Genomic DNA, 27615 nt, shown 5'->3' on the forward strand with positions numbered 1-27615 from the left:
TTTCATCCAAGAAATGAAGCTAAAGCTTTACTTGTGAATTGCATTATTTTCTTAAATCTCTGCAACTTCAGACTAGCAGACATTCTTACAAGGGTGACTTCATCCAAAATACCGCTCCCTTTTTCATGTGTTGAGCTCAAACCAAGATATCAAATCCAAAATGCAACATGAAATATTATATAATTTAACTGCCAACTTCAAGATCATTTTTACAAGTTACATAAAACTTTTGATTAATATTCTTAAATCCATCTTAAGCATTTAGAGAGCTTTACTTTCTTCATAACTTAAACTCTTAGTATGCTCACATTCCCAGTCTTTGTATCATGCACACATAGTTCAACAGAAGCAAAGTGCTACTCATATTTCTGAATTAAAACTATACCACAAAGGAAAAAATTCCTGGGGTTCTCTACTTTACAACAAGTTACAGAGAAGAAATTCTGCTTCACTTGTAACATCAGTTCAGGCCCAACTTGAGTTATGGTGATGAAATTTTTTTTTATTTTTATTTTTTGGAAAATACATCATTACCTGTTGAAAAACTGTTTGTGTACATAGACATATGAGTACATATATGTGTATGCTTGTATGTTTAATCACACACATATTTCACCCTCCCCATCCTTTTCTTGTCCCACATTTCCACACACATAACCCTGGAAGGAAGAAAAACCTAATGTGTATTTTTATTGGCCTGTCAATCTTCTACATTTCTTTTTCTTCCATAACTGGAATGTCATGTAGCACGTCAGTCTTTCTTTTTTCTGTTTTACCAGAACTAAGCACCTGGCATCACTACAGCTCCTGGGGAAACAACAACAACCACCAAACAAAAAACAAAGCAATTTCTTTCCAACATTTGTATTTGATACAAGAGGTACCGTTCACTTAGAGTATTAACAAATTTTTAGAAGCCCTTTTTCCATCCAAACCTCTGCTGTGGCTTATAAGACAACACAGCAGGAACCACACCAAGGACTGGTAAGGCTATAAGAGGTCAGTCTCAAAAGATTTGTCCATTTTGAGAGACCAGACAATGTGTCTAGTAGCCAGCCTACTAACGGCTTTTCCTGATCCGTTGCAGTATCAGGCTTCATCAGCATCAGGAAAATTCATCACTTCAGCTCTTCCTGAACATCGAAAAGAATAGTCCCTTCACAGCACTATTTTCTTTGCTGTATCTCCAACCAAAATGCAGACACACCCCACCATGCTATCAAGAGTCAGTGAAAGCTGGGATTTATCACCACCATGAGCAAATCTTACAAAGACAGATAGACAGCAACACACTGGTCAGTTCACATCAGTTCAACTGTGAAGACACAAGAAAAAAATGGAAATACTTAGGAAACCTGTAAGCATTAACAACTTCAGTACTCCTTTGGACAGAAAGAGCCATGCTACAACAGAGGCTGTGGGAGCTGTAGGACATAACAGTCAAATATTGGTGTATCAAAGTAACTGAGGATGAAAGCAGACTCATTCTTCCCTCCCCTCACCATTACTTTCAGTGGAACAATTCCAGCATTTACATTTGTTTTTGTTGTTGGCCCCATTTTCTTCTCATGAGTATGGGAAAGAGAGAGACCATTACCAAATCCCCTCAAAATTCAATTCTATCATCTCCCCTTTTCTGTCCATTATTAAATTGCATTTAGGGAAAAAGTTATGCAGGCATATTTAGTTGGATCAATACATGTATACAATGGATGCTACCGCAGTGCTACAGTAACTAATTTTTGTCTGTTTTTGATTCTATGTGTTGGCTAAATTCTGCACTGATCCATCTCTTGGTGAGTAACAGGGTGCCCAGTGTGCAACCCCTTCCAGAATGCACTCCCATCAGAGCTGTATGGTTCATATTTTCAATGCCATTAGTCACATTTGGAGTAAAACCAAGAAGGATGCGTATCAATATGAGAATCAACAACCAAAGCATCCATGAACATGGCTAAAAATATCTCCATAAAAGCTCTCTTTAAAACTGTCCCTTGAGATTCTTGTGGCCACCAAAATGTTGAAATTTAAGAGGCAAAATTTGTCAGTACCTCTTTAAAAAATCAAAAGACAATGCTTAGAGAGACCTGATAAAATTATATTCATTCACCATTTAAAATTTTCTTCTTCCTGACCATTATTTCTTCCACAGTCTTATTGTCTCCCACCCCCCAAAAAAAAAAAAAAAAAAAAAAAAAAAAAAAAAAGCATTACAGTCAAAATGGGTGAAAAAAATATAGTAACTAAAAAAGTTCCTTTAAACTAGGAACTGACATGACTATCTGTCTTTAAGTGTGAGCATTCATAGCTCTGTTTCAAAACCTATTCAAACCTGGATCACCTCTTGTGGGGACAAATGAGGCTGCCGCCAGTTTTTACCAAGTTATAAAATTTTCAGCATCACAATAAATTGTGAGACAAGGAGGAGAGAAATTCAATTTAACAAGGAACTCGTAACTTTTCATTGAAGGAGTGCTCAATTGTGGGACAAGGAAGAAAGAGTGAGAGGTATGCTGTGCATCAATATCTTATCCCTTTCTTTCTGGGTTGTCCTTGGAGGCTTGTCCATAATTTACTTTCCCAGGGGAAATTTAGCACAAGTGTAGCAATTTTTCCTTTCATCCTGCTGACAGACTAAGCTAGCCTCAGAAGAAAGGGGGATAAAAAAAGAAAGAAAAAGCAAAGATCCATAGATATTATTTACACTGCAGATCATGTATTATTTTTACCTTCAGATGTTCATATTTTGATAGTAGTACTAACTGCACACACACACACACTCACACATACTGGGGCAGCATGATCAATGGTAGGGGTCAATAATCCCATTTCAGAAGCAGTTCTACTGCAGAGTGAAATGAAACAGAGTAAAGTCTAAAGTAATGAAATGTGACAGAGCCACATTCACTGCTATCCTCCAAATATGGAGAGAAATGCATTTCTACATGAGGAAATCCTAACTGGCAAGTCAGATCTAGTCATATAATAAACAAGGCTACAAGTAAGTAATGGATGACTCATACTTAGAATTTGCCTTCTTCAATTAACTATAATATGATCTCAGAAAGTCTGATTTTTATTTTTTTTTGTTAGAGTATGAATGATTAACCTTCAAGTTTCCTTGTAAGCAAATGGCCTATCTCATTAGTTCACAATATTAATCAAATTGTTTATTCTCTCCTTATATTTGTTGTATCACCAGTGATATTATAGCTACTTCAATTGGTTAAATCAAGAAATGATCTATAAACAATCACAATGCACTTAGCATCATAATTGTCAATGCATATCATTATACTGGACAGGGCTGGTGACGGCTAGCAAATCTGTCTTTGATCTATGAGCAATCATAGACCTCTGTGAATCTGCCCTTCATTCAGTATAAATGTCAAAAGCAATAGTACCGCATTATAAAGTGTGATCACCAAAACAATGGAAGCCACTATCCAAAACATTTGGCAGATTCAAAGGCTAGGAATAAACTGAGCTCCATGGGCTTAGGTATTTTTCTGGCACAAGCTGTAGGTGTAAGTCTTAGGACATTCATTTGGTGGAGCTTTGTATGTCTGTATCAGAGACATAGAAATAGGAGAAACAGAAAGGGAGATATTAAGGATACATGTTATAAAAGGAAGCTGCACATGCAGAGGTCTCTTTCTTGTCCTCTCTGGTTTTGTTTTGCTTTGTTTTCCCCCAGATTCACAAATAAATTTCTATATATATTTCTATATTCTCTTACAGATAAGAGGGAAGTTTTGGTATATTGCTATATTCTTAATCATTTACTCATCCTAATCCAGCCTTCTGGTCCTGTCTTCTCCCCATTTGCACTTCTGGATTTCCACTTCTTAAGATTAAAAATCTCAGTTCAAACAAGAAAAGTAATTCCATAAATTCAACAAAGCATATGTTCAATGCTTAAGAACCAATTAAAGGTAATTTCCAAGAACCAGGAAGTAAAGAATTATCATAAAATGCAGGTATTTTTGATGGAAATCCACAAAAATAGGTATTACCTTTACACTGTCCAATCCTTTACTTTAGGATCTAGAAGAAAAGGTGATAGCTGTCATCTGTGGACAAGACAGACTGAATGCACTGAAGGATTCTGAGGATTATGAGGGGCAGGTTAGTTACACAAACTGGGTCACTATTTGGACCGGTTCAAATTCTGTATGATTAGGTGCAAGGAAAAATCCAAATGAGTAGGTATAAGATGACATGCAAACACCAAGGGACAAGAAGCACAGAAAAATCACTTTATAGATACTTCAGTAAGAGGGAGATCAAGGAGCAGGTTGGTCCACTCCTTAAGAAAGGAATTGAACATGATGGATGATGCCAAAAAGACTAATGAATATCTTTTTTTCACCTCAGTCTTTATTATAAGGTCAATTGCAGTAACGTAGCTATCACAATTAATATTGCTGACAAAGAGCCAGACTTGAGACTTGAGCCTCAAATGGGTAAAGTATAATTTTCAGAGTACTTAGGTAAGGTAGATGTTTTTAAACAAGCTGAGTGTAATGAACTTTATCCAACAGTACTTAAAAAGCTAACTAAGAATCTCAAAGTCATTAAGATTTACCTTTGAGAACTTATAAAGGACAATGAAAAAACTGGAAGACAAATAGAGGGCAATAGTAATGTCTATCTTTACAAAGGAGGATTAAAAAGAAAGGAAAAGAAAAAAGAAAAGCCAAACTGAGAATTGTAGGACAAACAGCTTATTTCAATTCATGGAAAAATACTGAGATAGCCAAAGTGCCTGGAAGACAATGAAGATATGTCTAACATCCAATATGGATTTGTCAAGAGAAATCATGTCAAAGCAATCTAATTTTCTTCCCTGATAGGTTAACAGACTTTGTGAACATAGGAAAAGAATCAGATGTCATGTGTACATAGGAATATTTCTGACCCTCTTCCACATGGTATTCTTCTAAGTAAACCACTGAAGCATGATTCAGTTGAAAACAGTACCAAAGGGGTGTGACACTGTCTTAGAATATTATGCTTGAGGAGCAGTTACCAACATACCACTACAATCAACATGAAAATTACCTCAAAGTGAGAATCTGTCAGAGTCTCTCTTGGTGTCCTCCTTGGAACACTTCGAACGCTTTGTACAACAGATCAGAATTTGGAATAACCTTGGTTGAATTGAAAGAGCTGATTTGGAAGGCATAGTGCTTGTTCAATAGGCATAAATGCACAGTACGTATTTAGCCAAGAATAATTAACTGCTTGTGATGAAGAACTGACTTGGTAGCTATTCTGTAGAAAATGAGAAGTTGTTTTGGATCACATGCTGGCTAATCAATCAACGATATAATATCTGTTCCAGAAAAGACAAATGTCCTACTGCAATGTATTAATTAGATATAGATTGCAAGTCAAAAAGGAATCTTTCCACTCAGCACTCGTAAAGCTGCAACTGCATTATTTAATCCAGTCTCAGGTTCTGCACCATCAAAAAATGAGAATCAACTTGTGACAATCCAGAAGAAATTGATTAAAACAATGAAAGTCTTGAAAATATACCTATAAGTAAAAAATTAATGAATTACTGTTGTTAAAAAATAAAAAGAAATGATATAAATAAAAGGTTTCTGCAAAGCAAAAAGCAAAAAAAAAAAAAAACAACAACAATAAATAATAATAAAAAAATGCTCTCTGTGTTGATTTTTGATAGGGCAAGACATAAGGGACCTAAAGAGCAACCAGGGAGACAGAAGGTAAATTTTAGAAAAGCTGATCCTTCCGTGCAGAAAAGGTGATCAAGATCACCCAATGGTCTTCTGCAGTTCCCTGATTCCATGAGCTGAAATGTTTCGGCAATGAGATCTTTGCATGTACTCTTGAGGGATCAGTGAGTAGGATGTAATACATTTTTTTTTTTCCAAATACAGGATTTGTATAGCTGAATAAAATGATGGAAGTCTAAAACCCCTAAAAAAAAAAAAAATAAATAAAAATAAATTAAAAAAAAAGAGTACTACAAAACTGAAGTTCGTGCAGCACAAACCAAAAAGGAACTACTTAATGGCTGAGGAGAGAAGTGAGTGAATCTTGAAGTGAGAATCAAGTACTATAATCTGTTGCATTACCATCAACTTCCCTTCCCTTCATCTTCCAAAAAGCAATGATTTCTTAATCTTGTAGTATAAAATTAGCTTCCAGAGGAAACCAAATAAATATATAACCCAATATAAATTCAACTCAAAAATTAGATTTATGTTTTTAACAGTGAGAGTAATCAGACATTGGTACAAATTACCAAAGGAGCAGATACTCTGTTTCCTGCTGTCTTGAAATCAAGACACTCCGTGCCTTCCCAAAAGACAAGCTTCAGTCATGCATAGGTTAAAAGTTCAATACAAGGCAATACAAGTTTAATTTAACCCTCTGTGATGTCCTAGAAGGCTGCTACAACTGTTCAAATTCCAAAAATTAATTTAAAGTGAGCCTGAGCTTTTTTTTTCCTCTGAATAAGAGGGCCCCTAAATTCATAGGTTGATATAATCATTGTGACCTGAAAGCGCTGGCATCATCCCCATTGCACATGGTCTTTTCATACTCTGGGGACTTTTTTCCAAAGTTCTATGAATTCAGGAACATCCTCTTCAACCAGAACAATGAAAAAGAAAAGAAAGAGCGGAGGAGAGGAGAGGAGAGGAGAGGAGAGGAGAGGAGAGGAGAGGAGAGGAGAGGAGAGGAGAGGAGAGGAGAGGAGAGGAGAGGAGAGGAGAGGAGAGGAGAGGAGAGGAGAGGAGAGGAGAGGAGAGGAGAGGAGAGGAGAGGAGAGGAGAGGAGAGGAGAGGAGAGGAGAGGAGAGGAGAGGAGAGGAGAGGAGAGGAGAGGAGAGGAGAGGAGAGGAGAGGAGAGGAGAGGAGAGGAGAGGAGAGGAGAGGAGAGGAGAGGAGAGGAGAGGAGAGGAGAGGAGAGGAGAGGAGAGGAGAGGAGAGGAGAGGAGAGGAGAGGAGAGGAGAGGAGAGGAGAGGAGAGGAGAGGAGAGGAGAGGAGAGGAGAGGAGAGGAGAGGAGAGGAGAGGGGAGAGGAGAGGAGAGGAGAGAGGAGAGGAGATAGGAGAGGAGAGAGGAGAGAGGAGAGGAGATAGGAGAAGATAGGAGAAGATAGGAGAAGAGAAGATAGGAGAAGAGAAGATAGGAGAAGATAGGAGAAGATAGGAGAAGATAGGAGAAGATAGAGAAGAGAAGAGAAGAGAAGAGAAGAGAAGAGAAGAGAAGAGAAGAGAAGAGAAGAGAAGAGAAGAGAAGAGAAGAGAAGAGAAGAGAAGAGAAGAGAAGAGAAGAGAAGAGAAGAGAAGAGAAGAGAAGAGAAGAGAAGAGAAGAGAAGAGAAGAGAAGAGAAGAGAAGAGAAGAGAAGAGAAGAGAAGAGAAGAGAAGAGAAGAGAAGAGAAGAGAAGAGAAGAGAAGAGAAGAGAAGAGAAGAGAAGAGAAGAAGAATAAAATAACCTTATGTTGCTTAAAACAACAGAAAATTAAAAGTTCTAGAAATCTAAATTGGTAATTTAAAGGTACATTTTTTCTCTTCAGAACTTTAAGTCTGCTATTTAATGTGTTATTTAGTCTGTTAAAGTTGTGCCTTCTTTAAGAGCAAAAGGATTAATGGTTTCAAATTTCAGTGCGTTGACCTTTATTCAACATTAAAATGCTTATTTGAGCATTCTGCCATGGTACCAGTAAGTCTCTGTCTAATGAAAACTGTAAGGGAAAGAAAGTTTAACTCTCATATGTCCATGGATAAAATCATTTTGAAGTACGAGGTTTAGATGATCTTTACCACACACACACAATGTTAACACTGATGCAAAGAACATTAAAAACCACAGAGTGTATGCACTACTATTCTGGCTACAGGTTGGATGTTAGAGCAATATTAATGAAGATGGTGGAGAATAAGAACAGTTGAGAGCTCCTGTTCCCAAGTTGCTGCTCTGAGTAACATAGTCATAACAATTTTAAGCAAAACAGAACAAAAGCTAATCTTACCAGTTCCTTCTGCAATAAACTGCAGAAATCTGCTTCCAAATACCAAAAGCTTGAAGAAAACCAAAGAAGCAATTTACATATTAGGATACATGGTCTGCTAACACAGCAAATCAAAGTAGGGAATAAGTGGGCAAGATTGATTTTGGGTGATGCTGAATAGGGTAAATTGTAAACACATTGGCTGACATGGCAGAAAGAGCTGGGGGATAAGCTAAAGGCAATAAAAAGTCTGGATGCTGTTGGAGACCTTCAGGGCACTTACTGAATGCAGATAAGGAAGTGCCTTTACAGGCAGGAGGAGACTGAGAAAACCAGGACTTTGATCACACTGGGTCTTTACTACTGATATTGATTAAAGTAACAACTACGCAAAAAGCTATAGAGGGGGACATTTTTCTCAAGATATATTTCCATTCTTCCCTAGCTATCTGAATATGTTGCACAATCAAGTGCATTCTAGGACATAAGACGTAAAGAAATACCACAAGCAATACATTAAGACTAAAGCTAATTCTCAGAGTGTTTTGTGCTATCACATTTTAAAACATAACAATAATTTAGCAAATAATTAAAAAGTGTCATATCTAAAGTGACTTGTAACAAATAAATTAGATACATGACAATTTAAAAAGAGCAACATCAGCCCTGCAGGTATATGAATGCTTAAGAGTATAGGAACAGTAAACAAGAAATTCAACCTATTGCAGGATAAATAGTTATATGCTAAAGAGTATGAGCAAAAACCATTTTTTGTGTCTTTTAAAGGGGTTAGGAATATTAGGCGTCAGTGAATATTTCATAAGTCTAATTCAAACTTCTTTTACAAATATTAATAGAACTCCCCCAAAAAATAACAAAGTATGCCAATGTAAAAAAACCACCACAGAACTGCAAATACAATTCAAAATTCCTTCCTCTTGGAAGTCTAACTTCACTAACTGCTAGCCCTGAACATAGAATAAGTTCAGGCATCCAGTAAACCAGACTGGAAAAGGAAGAGCTGGATTTATTTAAAGAAAAACTTTACATAAACTTAAGTTACAGAAAGAGGCGTGCAAGCAATTTATACTAATAATTAAAAAAAAGATGGAAATAATTCATTTAATGTAAATCCGTCAGTGTATGGTTTTCACACAGAAGATGTGGTACAGCATTTTATTGAGCCTAAAGGCAAGACAAGACATGCTCATAAAAGAATAAAAGGAATGAGCTCTGGGAGGGGGAAGAAAAAATGTTCCAGAAGAACTTATAAAAATACATCCTGTTCTTTTATGAGATCCTCAAATTTAAACTGATTGTTTTAAATACATTTTAAAAATCAAACTAAAAAACACAAAAGCTTTATTTAAATATACATATATGTATATATATAAAATCAATCAGTAAGCAAGTGTAAAAATAAGGGTGCCTTCCAAGAGTGGTGGTGACTGTGAAGAAATATACAGCTAGTTTCACTTACTCAGCAGTGCTCTGAAATACTCTAGGAATGGAATCATTCTGGATAGAATATACATTTTTAATAAATAAATAAATAAATAAGAAAATCCCAAATCAATTCAAAACAGAAACCAGGCCTAAAGTCTTCACCAACTCAGATCCACTAGTACATATTTTTAAAATATCGTTTCTAAATAATTTAATAATAATAATAATAATAATAATAATAAAGTTCTAACTGAGCTCTCTGAATTTATATAGGTAAAAATGACAGTACTATATACATGATATCCATTGCAAGGAATTAGCTGCCAGAACAGCTGGTGGATGCATCCACTGTGCCACGTATACTGCACAAGGGATCTACAGATTGTTGTTAGGCTATTCACTAATTTACTCCTACTTTTACCATGAATGTAGTCTCTCATATACAAACACTATTGCTTTCTGAATCAAAATATCATTTGCCATATCTCGTTATCCATCCTATTTCAAATTTTATGCCATGCAATTTAAAAAACTACTCTGAATTTATCTCCAGGGCCTATGTATAGTATGTTGGATTTGTGACATGAAATAAGCAAAGCGGTAAAGTACATTCCTGCTTTTGCTGATTCTCAGCATAAATGTTTCCTCCTCTCTTATCAACTGTCTGAGCACCAGCATGCTACAATCAACTTCCAGCTAGTTAGTTAAGATTCTTGTTTGCTTGCTTTTCTTCTCTAAATATAGCACCCTCATGGGCATATTGATCAGTGACTAAAAGGAAAAGCAAACCCCCACCAAAATAAAACCAAACGAAACCAACAACAACAACAAAAACACACCCTGGATGAAAACCCTTTTTCTTTTCTCTCTTTTGTTATTGATATATCTTTAAAGGTCCTTTCATCTCTACCAGAAAAACATATTTCCTCTACCAGAAAAACATACTACTTGATGGAAATATAAAATTAATGAATCTAAAAGCATTCAACAACAACCTACCTAGAAGTGGAAAATATCCCCCTATAATTCAGCCCCCAGCATTTCAGTGAGGTAGCACACACATGCTGGTAGCACACACATGGAAACAACATGGAAACTCAACATGGAAAACAACATGGAAATTCACGGAAATTTTACCAGTCAACAGTGCTAACATATTTCACACCACCGTGAATAAAAGCAGAATTTGACCCACTTCTTTCTGGTCATGGATGATAGGTAGCATGTCAAAATATTAAGCAGATTTTTATAGTTTAAGTTCTATAGTTACACAGGACTTCTGGGTCTTTACTGTCAAGTTGCTTGAGCTATTTTCAGGAAGGGTTAATTTCAGCTGAAATTTTGAAAACCACTTCCCACCTCAGTGACCATCCCTCCAAACACAGAGTAACAATGGTAGCTGAAAACAGAGCAATGTATATTTAGCCTGCAGTGTTATATAACCTGTCTGTTAACAAATGCAAGACACAAAGTAAAGTCATGTAACCCAATTGAAATAGTTCGTACTGGAGGTTGATTTCCCTTGGGAACTGAAACATCAAGTAAGAAACTGAACCAGTTAAATATAACCTTTTTAAAGGGCAAAAGAATTCAAAGGTAATCAAGGATTTTTTTTTTTCCTCAGAAGGGCATTTATAATTATATTCCACTTTTATTTATAACAACCCTTTTAATGTTAGTACTACAAAAGAACTCCACAGAAAGCCAGCCTTGTTTTATATAACAGGATTCAATCTACACATGGTTTTTATATGCAAAACATGCTTGACACAAGCTATATAATGACAAAAATACATTTCCCTTAAGAAATAAGGAATATATTTTCAAAGTGGTTCTTGAAGATTTAGCTATGTGCCTTTAACTAGTATTGGGGGGAGGCTAAAGAAGAAATTCTTACCTTTTGCTTAGAGAAAGTAGTAGCATATGACTGCACAGGATGCTAGTGAGCTCAAAATCTAATGCTTAACTTCCTTTAGTATTCCAGAATATGCTTAACATTTGTCTTTAATCTACAAGTTCCTAAGGAGTGAGAATCAGACCAGTTCCTAAACTGATATTTTCAGCTTTCTTTCCACTGCTTAGTATGAAATTAAGAGGTAGAAATGAGCTAAAAATTCATGAAGTGCATTTCAAAATTTAAAGCAGAGTGTCCAGGTTGTTTGTGATGAAACCATTCAAGAAACTTGTGTGAACACATAGGTTGTGTGCTCACATTGTGTTACAATGAAAAAGACAGTGAGAATTACAGAATGGGATCTACAGGTGCACAAACCCAATGGGAAAGAACAAGGGGGAAAGACAGATCTGGGTGGCTCAAGTTCTCTTATGAAACAGGTCTTCTGGATGCAATGGAAATTCATCAGATAGAAACCTGTATCTGTGTATGCTCCTGTCATCTACATGTCTAGCAAATAGTCATGCAGTATCATACTGTAGTCTGTTGCCTTTAAATGAGAACTAAATAATACTAATAATAATAGAAAAAAATATATATCTAAATAACAAAATAACAGTCATGGCACAGCCAGGATTTCTCTCAAATTACTCTGTACAGATGAAAAAAAGAAGCAGAATTTTTTCAGAATGTTATCAGTTATTTACCTATCTCATTGTTATTGCCCAAACACTTGCAAGTTTTACCATATACTTTCTACACTTGTAGAAAACTGCCCTACTAACATAACTCCATAAAGAAAAATAAATAAATACATAAGGTAATTTAATGTCAAAATTAAAGACATTCTATTTGAACACTGCCAATATGAAGAATTCCACTGTGAATTCTTATGTCCATAACTGCTGAAACTAAGCAGAGAAACTCTGAATACATGCAAGTGTCAAACACAGGTGACAAGGCTGGATAGTTTGTTGTTTGTTTGTTTGTTTGTTTTCCCCACAATGGGCAATCTGTTGATACACTAAGAAACTAGTATTAGGAGATGCTTTAGTCAAAATGCTGTTGGTTATTAATCACAGCTTTGGGGTTTCTGACAGGATGTTTTGATAAAATAAATCTATTTTAAGTGACTGTAATGAAATACTAACCCATTTTTGAAGGGCTTTTAAGATGTTTTTAAGAAGTTTCAGATCAAAGACTCAGTTAATGTAACCTCCATGCATTAAATATTTAGTACTTATTCAGTCACTTGAGCACTCAGGCATCTTGACATTGTAAGAGGGGGAGATGAAAATTGAGTTTAAGTCAGTTTTGCACAGTGGGATTTTTCAGTTTTTATGTTAAAACCCAAGACATATAATTTTAATACAAAAAGGTCTATTCTTTACCAGAGTATATGCACCACCCATTAAGAGAATTCTTTATGCACCTGCATAGATAGGAGAATAAATCCTCTATAGAGTCATTTCAGTGGAAACTGTTGTGCTGTGATTAACATCACTATTGAACATTATTCTGTCTCTTAGCTCTCTGATGAGTGAAACCAAATGCACACACTTCTCTTCCCAGAACAGATTAGGGACTTGCAAGAGGACAGAAACTTAACAATGGCAGCTATGTTTAAGCAAGTTTTTTCAGATATTTGGATTTTTCATATGAGACACTACTCCTTTCTGATATTCCTGAATTCCAACAGTAGCTCTTCACTATTTCTTGTCTTCCAAGGGACGTGCTCAGAAGGTTTCAATAAAGATCAGGATGACTGAAATAATCCTGTTTTGGGATTTATTAAAATAGATGTCTCAGATTCATAAACTGCAAATCATAAGGGGATGGAAATTCATTCTGGAAATGCAACACTATATATAAATTCTGCAAGCTTTCAATCATCTTGTTTCTTGTGAAAGTTCACTGAATGTAGTAGGGACTTGCAGGTGACTTAAAACTGAATGAAGGCACTTCTGAGAGCATTTCTTGGCATACCTGCTGAGAATAATGTACAGGAATGAAAAAAAAAATTAAAAATGGCCTCTGAAACTATTGTTGTGAAATATCATTGGCTTGTCTTAATATAGCAAAATATTTCAGAATAAAGGTATCTATTGCTTATTTCAATTCTATTCTACAGATATGTGGTCACATTCAAGTTGTTTGATATACACAGTTCTGATAAGGCTCTTCTATTTCACAGTTATTTATGATCTATAAAGAAAATGAATAACCTTAGCTCCAACATTACAAACAGACAACAAAAACAAAACAGTTTTGCATATCTTTCATTCATCAGAGACATTATTCCAAAACACACAGTGGGAATGAAGATGATTGGACCCTAATTTGAAGTTCAAAAAGCTAAAAGTGACCTCTGAAGTAATGGTAGCAATACATATTCCTAAATCTGGTAAGCACCATCATTATGTGACCCTATTTGTCACAAGTGTCTTCAGAATGTTAGGCAAGCACAAAGACTGTATGTCATCATTGGTTCATAGGTGACACTGAAAGACAAACAGCAACTGAAAACATCTATGCATATCTTACAGCAACTTGATGATCTCATCTATTTTTCTCAAAGACTTATGTCCAATTTTCCCTGGATTTTACTCCTGGCCATGGCTCTGGTGCTCCTGCTTTATCTGGACATATTAAATTATATGAACCTGAGCTACAAATAAGTGCATGGTGATTGTACATGAAATAGGCATTTCTTTGTACATGACTTTAAAATTTGTTAGGCAATGTTGCTTTTGTACACACAATACTGTGAGAGACTTCCAAATAGCAAACCATATAAATGAAGGCTTACTCTGCTGAAGAAAAAACTATGGCAGAACTGTCCTATAACAAGAAATACAGAACGGAAACCAGAACTAAACACATAATGCATGTAAAATACTCCAATAGGCCCCCTCCCGATTTGTCCAACAGATAGTAAGAATTTATCTGCAACGTAATACTGAAACAGTTGCTGTCTGTATTTTCTGTGTTCTTTCTTTTTTGTTGTTGTTGTTGTTTTTTGGTTTTGGATATTGTTAAGAGTAGAGACCTCTATGGAAATCACATAATGAGATAATAAAACCAAGCTGATTACTGAAGAATTTAGTTGTGTGAAAGAAGAAGTTTAAAGCTGTTCTAGAATTTTATCAGTGAATGACACTCTCGAAACTAGCCCAAAGCTTAAGGAAAGACACAGACAATTTAATAATTTTGTTAATTCTGGAAAAAAAAAAAAAAAAAAAAAAAGAGAGAGAGAAAACTTTTTGAATGTAATCTAGGACCATTGCTACAATGAGACATTGCACAGGAGAGGTCAGATAGCTCTCCCTGCACCACTGCTTCTGTAACAGACATTACACTCAGAAGGAAGGCAACTTTGATGGAGAGAGAGTAATGAGACTGTGACCAATGCTTCAGTGTAGGTGTCATGAGAAATGAAAGAAACAATGGAGGTATATTTTATAATAGTGAAAAAAACTGTAAAGGCCTTTGACAGATTTTATAGAAACTGAATGCAATATCATGAAACCGTACTTGACTGTGGCATTTTCAGATGCTATATGAAATTGTAAACAAAAACAAAACAAAACAAAACAAAAAAAGGAGGTTTTCCAAATTAGCAACAGTAGTATTGACTAGTAGATAGAAAAATTGAAAATAATCACACAATATTTTTTTCCTAATAGAAATTTATGCCATTCAAGTAGATTCCAGTTTATTGTTAGGTAGCATGTTTAAACTTGCAATGAACTTGCTTATGAAATCAGGACACATCCATGTAATGCTTTAAGGTGCAGGAGATTTTTTTTTTCATGCCAATCCTATGTTAGAACAAGAGAAAATGGACATCTGAAATCAAGTCTTGGCTACGCGTAATCTGTTTATGCAAGAACTGTTTTACTCCTTTGGCATTCAACATCATCGGTAGTAAACAACAATCAGTTTACCCAACTGTGACATGGTGAAGGTGGCTCCTAAAGAGATTTGACTCCGACTGTCCCTGGAACAAAATCTGCAAAATTTTGTATTCTTGTTGGCTGCAGACAGGGATGCAGATGGGTAGGCCCGGCAAACAGAACACAGTATGTAAGGAATCCTATCCATAATTATTGTTGAAATACATCTGCCGTCAGTGGTACACTGGTAAGTTAAGTGTGGTTAGGGAGATATGATGATGTGTGATCAGTTCCAGAGGTTTACTACAGATTTACTGTCATAACACATAAATTTTGCAGTAGGCAATGATCATCATCTTACAATCATTACAGGGTACTTTTGAGACAAAGAAAGGAAACATTCAAAGTCCAAATACCTTTGTTATTTCTAGAAAATTTGTCTTTAATAACAATTCTTGAAGAAGCTAAGGGCTCTGATTTGTCTGTTTTGCACATGGGCTCCCTATTCTATCAAAGATACATCCATTGTTTTCCAATATCTTATATAGTCTGGGCTGCTATCACAGCACAGGCTATCCTACATCTTAGCACTTGGACTGGATTTCAAATTAAATTCAGCAACTTCTGAAACTAAGAAGGTACTTTTTGTGAGTTAGCAGTTTATCAGTGTTAATCACCACCCCACCAGTCCATGATCTTCATAAATGTCTTGATGTGATTTGGCATTATCACAGGCACTGTAAACCAGTGCCAGTATGAAAGAAAAGAGCTTATCTGCATTTAAAAAATAAATAAATAAATAAATATAGACATAAAAAACAGGCATTCTCTAGGGAGAGAATGGAAGAGGGATTATGGAGCAACTACTCCGTGGTCAGCAGCTACAGGAAAGAACTTCCTTTCAGAGTAAATTTTGGTTGGAGTATCTCTCGAAAGAGTCAAGAAACTTCTTTGGTACAATTTTGTTACAATTAATAATTTCCAAATTCTAATTCATTTGCCAGATATTGAAAATAAATAAATAAATAAATAAATAAATAAATAAATAAATAAATAAATAAATAAAAAGTGCACATCTTATCAGGTAAATGGAAGAAAAAGATACATGAGATCAGGGAAGGATTTTGTAATGTGCTTCTTGTTCAGTTCTACCAAAATTGTGCTTGATACTGGAGATTTTGGAAAGTCTTCAGTTTATTTGCTTGGTATTTACCTGGTACTTAATATTAATGTTGGGAGTAGAGGTCGTTGCTGTCCAGGACCTTTGCAAACTATTTTTTTTTCCTTTTTTTCAAATGAACATATTTAATTCATTGTAGTTCTGAAGGAATGAAGTTCAGCTCTCTAAGAGAGTTTGTATTTACCTCTAACTCTCTGGGAACATTGAAAATCTGAGATTCCAGAGACCCCAGCTACTCTGCTTCATTACTGTCATAGCAACAAATGATCTTGAAGCACTGTATACAACATCTATAGCCATTTGTATTATAGCTCTAGATACTAACTTGTTTTTGTTAATGGCTGGCATGAACTAGTCTCTGTACTCTGGAATTTAATTGATGAACTGCAAAACAAATGGTTATAGTTAATAAAATTATATTTTGCCATCTGTGTCCAGTAATGAGAAAATCTGAATTATAGGAATGAAAAAGAATGAAGTTTTCTGCCAAACAGATCAATACATCCCACTTCTTTGTCAGCATTAAATTAGATGTTATATGTTGCTGCATATTTCTCTCATTGGTTGCTATGGCTAATGGGAATTTCAGCCAAGATGGACATATAAGAATTCTGTTTGACCATGTGGAATATGTTATCTTTTTCTTTTTCTTTCCATGAGTCTGCATAATATGAGTCTAAAATGTTATTTGGTCTGAGTGCACCTAAGTCTCATTTATGTGAGAACAGCCATGGAAGCTCTGCAGTTTTATTTGTTGTTACAAAATCTTATCTATTTCTAAAAATGAAATCTAGTAAATATGTGCAGTTTTATTTCTAAAACTCTGAAGGATTTCAAAATCATCAGGATATGAAGGCAAGTCTGGTGCTGCCACAGTATTGTGTAAGGATGATGACAACTGCATAAAAGTATACCACTGAAACACATGTTCTTTCCTGAGTGCTGAGCAGTTTGTTCCAAACATGCTGAGCAGTTTGTTCTATTAGAGTGAGAATATATACTGTCTGGATACTTCATAAAGAGACCACTGCAATTTAAAAATAATAATAAAAAAATAGTAATAATAATAATAATAATAATAATAATAAAGCTTTTTCAAATTCTCTGGAACCCCCAAATACCATTAATTCCTATAAGAGGTCCTCAAGCAGAAGATACTTTACATCGGTAACTAGATTGTCTAGAGCATGGTAAAGGTACAGACCATTTCCCTTAACCTTTAGAGAGGAAGCTAGACTACAGGGCAATATGGAAATTATGCATTTCCATTCACTGTAGACAAAGAAGATTCAATGCCTTTGAACACTCTGTTGGGAGTAGTAACACTATTCCTGCCTTATCCTTTTAGATTTTGAAATATTCACAGTTTGGATTAATATCAATCTCCAAGTCTAAAATAAATCTTGAGGCATCTCACTGTAGTGCAAAAAAGCCTCCTATTTTTCTCAGCATAGTACCATCAACCTCTGTTTTAGTCTTCATCTGTTAATCTACAAAGTGCCCTTAATCAGTAATCTCCAACATTCCTATAAGTTTTCCGTCAGACATAACACCTTACTGGTTGTGTTTCTCTCTCAGAAGGCCAATAAGGAAAACAGACCTTAGGTCTTGAATTGCATGAACTGTGCAAACTAACAGTCTTCATTTTTAATTATTTTCTTGAACACTGTGGACCACACTTTGAAGACCTCAGCAGTTGTGAATGTGGCCTAGTTTCCAAAGCATCAAACTACTTTTTGGTGTGTAACTATCAAAAGTTTGGCTTTAGTTTTGTCTGTCAAAACTTCTGAAAGAACAGGTTTGTATTATCATTTTTTTAAAAATTTGTACGTGAAAAAGTGTGAGTTCCTTGAAGAGATAAATCAGATGCACTGTCCATGGTCCTGACCACGATGTTCTAATCAAATGACTGTATTCTGAAGGGGAACTTCTTATAAACAAACTCTGTTTAATATGGATAAGCTCAGAAAATGAATATCAGTCTTCATCACATACAGATTCTATCTTATTTCAGTTTCTGCAGTAATCTCATTACCTATTAAAGTGGCTTAATGACACTATCATCAGAAGAATGTTATGAACCTTAACTCAGTGACATTTATGCACAATTTTTGAGGCTATCATAGCAAAAGCTCTAAAAACAAGCCTGGATTTTCTCTAATAGACCTACAAATTTCTCCCATTCCATATTTCAAAACTGCAGATTTCATAAATATGGGGACTAGTTGCTATTTTAATTATGAAAATAATTAAAAATAATAAAAACAATATGCAGCTGTTACTAATGAACTAGGAAGCTGATGAAATATATCATGATGGATATTAATGCATTAGTATAATCTACCTTAACGCATCAAGTCTAAGTTAAAACTAACTAACTAACTAACTAAATGTATGTATATATATAACATTCTTTAGGTCTGATTTTGAGAAAGTAACATTCCTCTTAAAGTTTAACTAATTAAGACTAACTGCAAAACTGGATGCAACTAATGGGAAACTTAAAACAAGTTGGAGAAATCTCATTTCTGGAACTGATTTCTCTTAGGTGTACCTATGAAAATTCCTGAAATTGATTATATACATCCATTGTCTTCTTCCATGTAATATATTTATTATAACACCAGATAAGTTAGTTCATAAAAAAAAAAAAAAAAAAAAAAAAAAACAAACTTTCCCTAAAAAGGCATGTCCACAATTCTAAGGAATTCTGAGTGAAAACTTTTCAATGTGGGCCTAGTGGTGACTTTTTTTTTTTCTTTTTAATTGAAAGTGTCATGTAACCAAAACCTTTTCAATCTGTGTTCATTTCTTCATTTCTCAGATTGTTCTCTGCTGCCACAGTATGGTGCTCAGCTGCTGTTTGAAAACATGAAATAGAAACTCTTATCAGGAATGCAGTTCTTTTCATGTATCAATATCATTGGTTGCTATGTAAGATCTCTTTTGAGGAGTAATAAAAATGTTTTAAATTGCATCTTATATTTCTTAAGTTAAAAACAATGCAAACAAACAAAAAGCTTTTAATTAAGTACCTACTGCTTTGCATTTAAAATCTAGTCTCCTCGTGTTATTTGCAAGTTGTTTTGTATGTGTTTTGTAAATACATTTTTCTAAATTAAAATAAATTTGAATATACTTGAAGTCTTTAAACAAAGACAACAATAGCTTCCCTTACATGATAGCTTGATGTTCGTATTCTTTGCACTATTCTTTGATTCAGAAACAGTTTCCTAATAATGCAGAAAAGTAAGGGCCACTAAACCCACACTGCAATCAAGGCTATAAACTGTATCAGCCAACTGTGCTTTCTATAAATATATTAGGTTGTGGTGAGCCTTATTTCTTCTTTTCAAGTACACATATTCAAATACTTAGTGTCAAGAGTAAGGAAACGCTTAGCCAGTCTGAGCCATGTGAACTATACTTTCTTTGGTCTATGTTATCTGTATCAAAATCTTCTCTTATTTCTTTATTTTCTCATTCCTATGTGATATAAAGTTATAACCCAGATTCCCTTCTGACATAGAAAGTGAAGTGGTTTTTTTAGAGACAGCTTTCAGCCTTCAAGGCTTAAGGACAACCAAGATAAAGTCTTACTGAACATCTGCAAGGCAGGGATAAAGAACACCAGGATTAGCATTGATCTCTTATGCAGAAGGCCTGAAGTGCACACCTGACAGGTGCTCTACAAAAAAAGACTAGTGAGCAGTAGTGGAATTCACTTCACACATGAGCATTCAACATATTTATAGAGAGCTGCAAAAAGGGTTGCAGAATACATTACCTGAACCATCTTCTCTCCAACAAAATGTGGTCAAGTAATGAAACATCCAAAAATGTAGTAGTAGACAAATGCTTTCTTAAATCAATTTTTTTGTGTCTTTTTTTTTTTTTTAATATATAGATATATATAATTTTCTATTATATACCCTTACAAGAGGAAAGATGAATTTCAAGAGAGTGTGGAAAAAGTTCTGCAAAACACTAAAATCCTGACTGTGACAAATATTTTTTTTAGTTGATTATTAAATGTTTTATTTTTTACATTATTTTTAAAGGGGGAGTAACTACCTTTAAACCTGTAAGTACCTCACCATCTTAGATAAAAGTCTTAAAAATCTTGTTCAGTGGGAATTTTATAATATTGTCATATAATAACATGTCATATTATTTCAAATGACATGTACCTCACTGTAAATCTACTTTATGGCTACACTGCAGGGAGTCAATGAAGCCACTGGCCAAGTCCATTGTCTACCAATGACAGGTAAAAATAATTTTTTCCATATCCTACCACCAGATCTCTTACTTAGCTCTCAGCCTCAGTGCATTGTACATAAAGGTGAAATGTTAGATAAGCAAGACCCTGGGAGGTTACTGAAACACACACTTAAAAATAACTGAAATATAAATCAACCAATAAGCAGACCCATTCATAACAGACTGAAAACATCATTATTCTTTTTTATTTCATAAGAAGTACATTTGGCCAGAAACCTGGGTTTAAAGTGTAAGATTTGTATTTTTGTTTTTCTTTGCTTTATTCAAGTTGTTATAGTGTTAGTGCCAAGACAATGGCAAAACATTAGGGCACTTGATCTTGCAAAGTGTTGATTGTTCTGACCTTGGATCCAAAGGTACTTTTACACACATTTAAATTGATTCCATGAACTGTGCTAATTACTTCACCAGGACTATTTAACAGGCTTAAATTTATTTCTCTGTTTAAATATTTTTCTGCATCAAAACAATGTACAGTTTACACAAATTATATGAATAAGATTTTGCCTAAGGTATTTAGAGATTTTAATACATTATATTTACATTATATAGGAAGTATAAAACTAAATCAATAAATAATTCTTTCTTTCTTTGTTTAAATTAAAAGGCATAAATACAAATCCTCTTGCCTGAGCATACTTTAACGTTGTTAGATAAGCCTTCAATTCTGAGATCTCACCCCTACAGGTAAAGAAGGCCAGGCTAAAAATCTTCTGGGTCTACAATTGAAGAACACATTAAAATAGAACTCTGGTCTCACAGATGAATTACACAGTCACTACTCTGGAGATCTAAATAGAAGCCAACTCAAACATAGTCAAAATCCCAGCAGAGTCAATGCAGTAAAGTGCTACTGGGCAAATGTATCTAATAGCTCCATGTAGCACGATTTCCCCTACATGTAAGTACATTCAGCATCAAAGTCTACATGGTAATTATTGCCTAATGCTGTGCCACAAAAGAAGGAAAACAAATTTCTCTTAATGGGAGTGAAAGAATTAATATAATCCAGGGAGATTGATGGTTTCTAGGGCATATCTTCATAATATCTGTATGTTCTTCATACACTTCATACTCTGCTCTCAGATGGATGGCTTAGTTTTGGGGTGGTCCTGTGTGGAGCCAGGAGTTGGACTCCGTGACTGGCATGGGTCCCTTTCAACTGAGGGTATTCTATGATTTTAAGATTTATTACTTAGCATTAGATAAACAGCAATATATGTGGATCCTTCTGGAAATGATTTTTCTATAGGAAGCAGTGCTTTTTCTGGAATTTAAGAGAGAGCCAGCTTATACATGCATTAACCTTGCACAATATTAACTGTACAGGATGATTTTATTGCATTTGTTTTTTTCTAAAACTATATTTTGCTGCCAACTTAAACCAAAGCATTTCTTGTTTTTACCATGAGCAGTTGTATATATCCTAAAGACAGATGGCAACTTGCAATAGCAACAGTTTTGCCTGTCTTTCCTTCTCTGTGATTTCCACAAGCCAGTTTATCTTTCAGAACTTCCTTTAAATTCTAACAAAGAAATTTGCCTTAGAACTGATGATACAGAATAGTTCCCTGCTATTTTTCATGTTATTTATATAATTTTGCTGTTAGCATGTGCTATGGTATTATATACTATAAATCATGTTTTATTTCAGACAGAGATTTTGGTGGTATTATTTTTAGATCCAACTCTGCTTCTGCTGATATCCAAACCCGCTAAGAAAAGGTTTGCAGAAATACTTAAAATCTCGTTTATAGTTTTGGGATAACATCCATATTATGAATCATATGGAAACAGCAGCACTATATAAGTAAATAGATATACCACTGAATAGAAAGAACGTGCCCTGAATATATGTGTAGATGCACTTTTGCATTTTAGAGAAATGAGAAGTTCAGTTTACTTCTTTTTATCATTATTTCTGTGGCCTTTTTCAGGCCAAGTAAATTGCCACAAATTACATTTAGATGACATTTCAACCTATTTGCAATCAGATCCATTGGAAAGTACGGAATCTGATACCAACATGATTTCCAAGGCTTGATACAACACACTGAAGCCTGTATCTTCCTTTTTTTTTTATTTTTTGAGATGAAGAGTATACTTTACTTTTATAGAACAGTTATTACATAAACTAACACTGAACACAGAAATGGGAAATTTAACCTTAGAAAAATTGTCTATTTTCTTTGCTTCATGCTTTAAAATAGTCATAACTGAGCAGTTAAAAATGGACCAGTAGATATCAGTAGAACTGATTAGCTGTTTTAACTGGGGTACCAAGTCATTTAGACAGCAAATAAGGGATATTTGATCAATGATCCAGCAATATGACATCTGGTGTGCAGTTTCACAGTCTTAGGGCCTGATTCTGATCTCTCTGATACTAGCATAAATTAGGAGCAACTTATGTAAATTAAAAGCATTCACTGAGGTGGTGGGGAGTCAGAATGAAGCACCTTGTGTTCCAATCTGTTTCACTCAGTATCTCATGTCTGACTTTAGAGATTGGCTCACTTACAGAGCTCTACATTAGACATATTGCCTACTTGTTTTAAAATATGTATGTTTAATATTTAATTTAACAGGATTCCATATTCTAGTCTCTGTGCACTGTGGAAGTCCCTTTGAGGCTTGTGGTTTATATGTACAGTTGCAATACTCCTCAAGCATAATTTGGTGGCATCATTGCCTAATGGGGTGAAAGGAAGTATCTGTCTCCAATTAATCTTGTCTGTTTTTAGAGAGAGCAATAAAAATATTGCCAAGCAAGTGGCAATTTGTAGGAGCTAAGTAAGGCTCTCCAAATCTCATTTAATTCAGTATGTGTAATAGTGAAATGCTGGTAGAGGTACAGGTCTCATCTATTGTCTACATACTTCAAATATACACAAGTAATTTAAACCACCATCTTCAAATGATGACACAAAAATTTTGCCAACTCTGCAGTATAGTTTATAATGATGCACATACTATTACTGCAAATAAGATTGTATAATTATCATAAATGGAGCCTCTGCTTATATATTCACAGACATATAAGAAGTATTTTTCAATATATTATGCTGTATAGCATCACCTAATATCTGCCAAGATGACAGACACATCTGTAATATGCAAAAACTAATTGCAAAATTTTAAAAAATGCTCACAGATTTAAAACTTATGATCTCTTTGGACAATCCACACCAAGTCTGAAGTTACCTAAGGCCAACAATGGCAGAATGAATACAGCAGTTTAAATGACACCTGGATGGCCATCATAGCTGGCTTGCAGGAGAGACTATTTTCAAGATCATTTGGCACATCTAGAATGTGGGATAGCTCTCTGAAGTAAAGAGTTTAAGCGTTAAAAGGTCAGAAATAGAACAGCTAAGTTATCCATTCACACTGGCAATGGGAATCTTTGCCATTTGGCTCTGAACCACTTTGACATTCTGCATCCTAATGACAATTACATGTCCCATACTGATATTTCACTTTCAATTTTCATAGAATTAGTGAAAGCATTTAAGGAGTTAATGGAGGCATAGTACTTTCTTTAGAGAAAATATGAAATTAGATTAGAAATTAGATTGCCTTGAAAACATTACATGCAGGAAAATGTGCACTCAGAAAGCCTTCAGGAGCAATCATCTAAGCATGGTTTCTTGTGACTCACATTTTACTGTTCCACTGCAAAGAAAAAAATAACCACAAAGATCAGTGGCAAGATTCTGTTGTCTCTAAGAGGCACAGTTCAAAATTTCATAATCCAGAACTGAAATTGTTTCAAATCATTCTCCATCCTCACAATCTTAAACTGCTGCAGGGAGCTATAAAATCCCCCTGGAATGAAACAAAGGATATTGGTGGCTACATGGCAGCTTGGCAGATATGCCACAGCCTTTTCCTAGCACGCTAACCCTGATTGAGCCCTACACCTGGCATGAGGACTTCAGAGTCTGTCCTCAGAAGGCATCTTTAAGTTTGTTTTCCGCGTGTACTACCAGGGGTATCGTCCCTTCACCAGGAATAGAGCTTTTAAGGGCCTCTTTATGCCAATCTCATTCCTCTTATCTTACGTAAGGGGCCAGAGCAGGGATGGAGCTCCCTTTCTTAGCTCTAAATCTATCCTATATGGCACGCAATTCTCTAAAGTACAGCCAGCTTCTGCTTTGATGAAGCACTGTGCAGTGAAGACTGAAGGATCCTGTTTTTCACCATTTAAAGATGTATGATAGCAACAAAGCTCTATGTTAAAATATTTAACTCGCAGAGAACTTATGGAAATTGTCTATTCAAGCTCAGCAAAGACATTAAATTACCAAGCTGTTCTAGGACAGTTGTGTGTGGAGAAAAGCCAGAAATGCTCTGAGATTGTAATGTTACTTAAAAAGATTACAGTGCAAGCCTGATTCAGAAGCTTTTTATACATATCAGCATGGTGAGCTGCAAAATGTTACTATATCAATTTCTGCAAAACATACTGTGTGTGTACATATAGATATAAAATCAGGACTTATACACAGCACATTTCCTGCCACATTTTGAACGGCATCTGTTTGTTTAGTTTGCTGAAATATGAAAAATAATATTTAGCAACTACTGGTAACACAATGTTAACAAGATTTAAGACTATAGCACTGTCTGTCAAAATGCAGATAAAAGACATATCCTTCCATCTCAGTGTTTTAATCAGTCAGATCTGGTTTTGATGAATATGCAAATGTGACTGTTTATACACTGTTTTCAGAGTGAAAGGAAACAAATTCAGTTTTGTCATAGAATTAATGATAGCTCTGTCCCCTAAGATTAATAATTAAAACCCTACACACATTAAAATGTTCCTTCCTCATACCCTCTGAAGATTTTACTTTTCTTTCTTTTTTTTTTTTTTTTGTTCCCCTAATTGGAATGATTAATAATTAATGTCAGTTCAGGGATATTTAATAGTCATTTTTGGAAAAAGAATTGTACTTAACTGAAAAAAGGGTTAAGAACATGCTTTCTTTTGTTAATTTGGTTTTACTCTTCACTATAAATTGATTTTTTCCTAAAAGTTTTATGCCACCAAAGGAAACACATGACCTGTTCTAATGGTAGAAGCCTATTATTTATTCCAGTATTCATATGATTTTATTCTGATTTTCAAAATATATATTGAGATTCTATTCAAAGCCCTGGCTGCTCGGACCAGCAACCTTCATAAGAATTGCATCTTTTCTTTTTCTGACAGACACACACACACAGTACAAGTTTAGACCAAATCAAATCTCAGAGAAGAGATTAAAACTGTGGAACAAGTGCATTACAAAGTCTGAGAAAGCAAAAGAGGAATAAGAAAAATATTGCTGAAATTTTGTTTTCTCTGATGATTTCTGAGTTGGTATGGGAGTGGCTGAGTCATGATTTCCAAATCCTCAGGACAGGAAACATTTCAGAGAAAGGTTACAGCAAAGCGAGCACAAGTTCAACCTGACCATTAACCCTCCTTCCTGTACCAAAATTATCACGTTATTTTCACGTGCCCATTAGGTTCTATATTGAGACCACTAAACTTCTCTTAATTAAAACCAGTAAAGCAGACATTCTTAAGAGTAAATAAGTAGTTTTTAAAATGTTTTTGCATTATTTTACTAGAAAAAGCTATATTGTGGTTCCAAAGATGCTTATTTCTTTCTGAAGAGAAAAGCTCTTCGATAAAGACAAATGGAAATATTATAAAAATCACATTTCTTCAATAAAGCTGTTTCAGTTTCTTCCTTTAATGTTTTCAGAGGTATATTGATCCTATATGGGAATTGTAGCACTGTCTTACATATTGCAAAGGAAATATTTTATGTGAAATTAAATTAGCATTTGTCTTTATTTCACCATGTAGGCTACTTCATGTGTCATTGATAGCAGTAAAAACAAATGTTTGTGAGCGTTTACCTTAGCAGGGATGATGAATTATACTCTGTAAGCATTTAAGGGTAGACATTCATAATGAAGCCTGCTAGTTGGCAAACATGCCTATTACTTACCACACTGAGTCCTAGCAGTTCTCTGCAAAAGTAGTCCATGTTCCTCCTTTGTAGGTTGTCAAGATAGTGCTGAAGGCGAGTATAGGTGTAGGGGTAGCAGTAAGCAAACTGATAAGTGTCATCCTCACGGTCAAAGCAAAATGCAAATGACATGACATAGTTCTTCCTGTGGTCTGGGCAGTGATAGTAATACACATTTTTAGAGGGTATTCTTTGCCTAAAAAACAAAAGCAACATATATACATTGACATACATACACACATTCATAAGAAACCTGAATTAAAAAGTTATGTGGGGTTTTTATTTCCTCTCAAGTAAACAAAATGAATTAACTTGAGCAGTGCAGGAGCTCGTGAGCAGATTCCAGAGACTGGGTTTCAGAGCACTTATGCAGAGGACTTCCATACTGCGGCCCATGCTGAGCTCTGCTATTGTGCTAGAGTTCTCTCTCCAAGTGCCTGAGCTTGCAGGGTCACCATAGCAGGGGAGAGCTTCACACAGCCACAGAAACCCACTCCCAAGCTGCAAGCTGGATGCACAGGCAGTTAAAATACCATCTCTTTTGCTATCAAGCTGCTGCAGCCTCATAGCTTACAGGCTTCAGCCAAACCTTTGGTTGGAGTGTGGCTACATCCTTTGATACGGGACTGACTCATCAGTCAGCGCACAGACAAGGCATAATTTGTGAAGGAATGTCAGTACAAGGCAACATTGACACAACTGTTAAAAAACTTCAGGATATCTTTGTTACCCTTATTAGTCAGGATGTATCAACACCTATCCAATGAACAGAGGAATAGATAAATTGTTAAGGGAAAACAATGAAAAATCTTTGGGTACAGAAAATAACCTGGTCCTGAATTAGAAAGTGAAGGATAAAAGTTTATCTGGTCCTGTTCCAAATTGAATTGC

The 27615-nt window shown here is 35.1% G+C and overlaps 1 protein-coding gene across 7 annotated transcripts in view; it reads right to left on the bottom strand.

Annotated features, from left to right (window-relative positions):
• Window positions 1-27615, bottom strand: part of BEND5 (BEN domain containing 5) — a 923615-nt gene that overhangs the window by 527161 nt on the left and 368839 nt on the right. For all 7 annotated transcript variants that reach the window (XM_027463542.3, XM_038182817.2, XM_038182813.2 and 4 more), the window contains exon 5: window positions 26704-26920. In XM_027463542.3, coding sequence (XP_027319343.3) covers window positions 26704-26920 — 217 coding nt within the window. The remainder of the gene's footprint in view (window positions 1-26703; window positions 26921-27615) is intronic.

The sequence above is a fragment of the Anas platyrhynchos genome, chromosome 8, assembly GCF_047663525.1.
Source record: "Anas platyrhynchos isolate ZD024472 breed Pekin duck chromosome 8, IASCAAS_PekinDuck_T2T, whole genome shotgun sequence".
Classification (NCBI taxonomy): domain Eukaryota; kingdom Metazoa; phylum Chordata; class Aves; order Anseriformes; family Anatidae; genus Anas; species Anas platyrhynchos.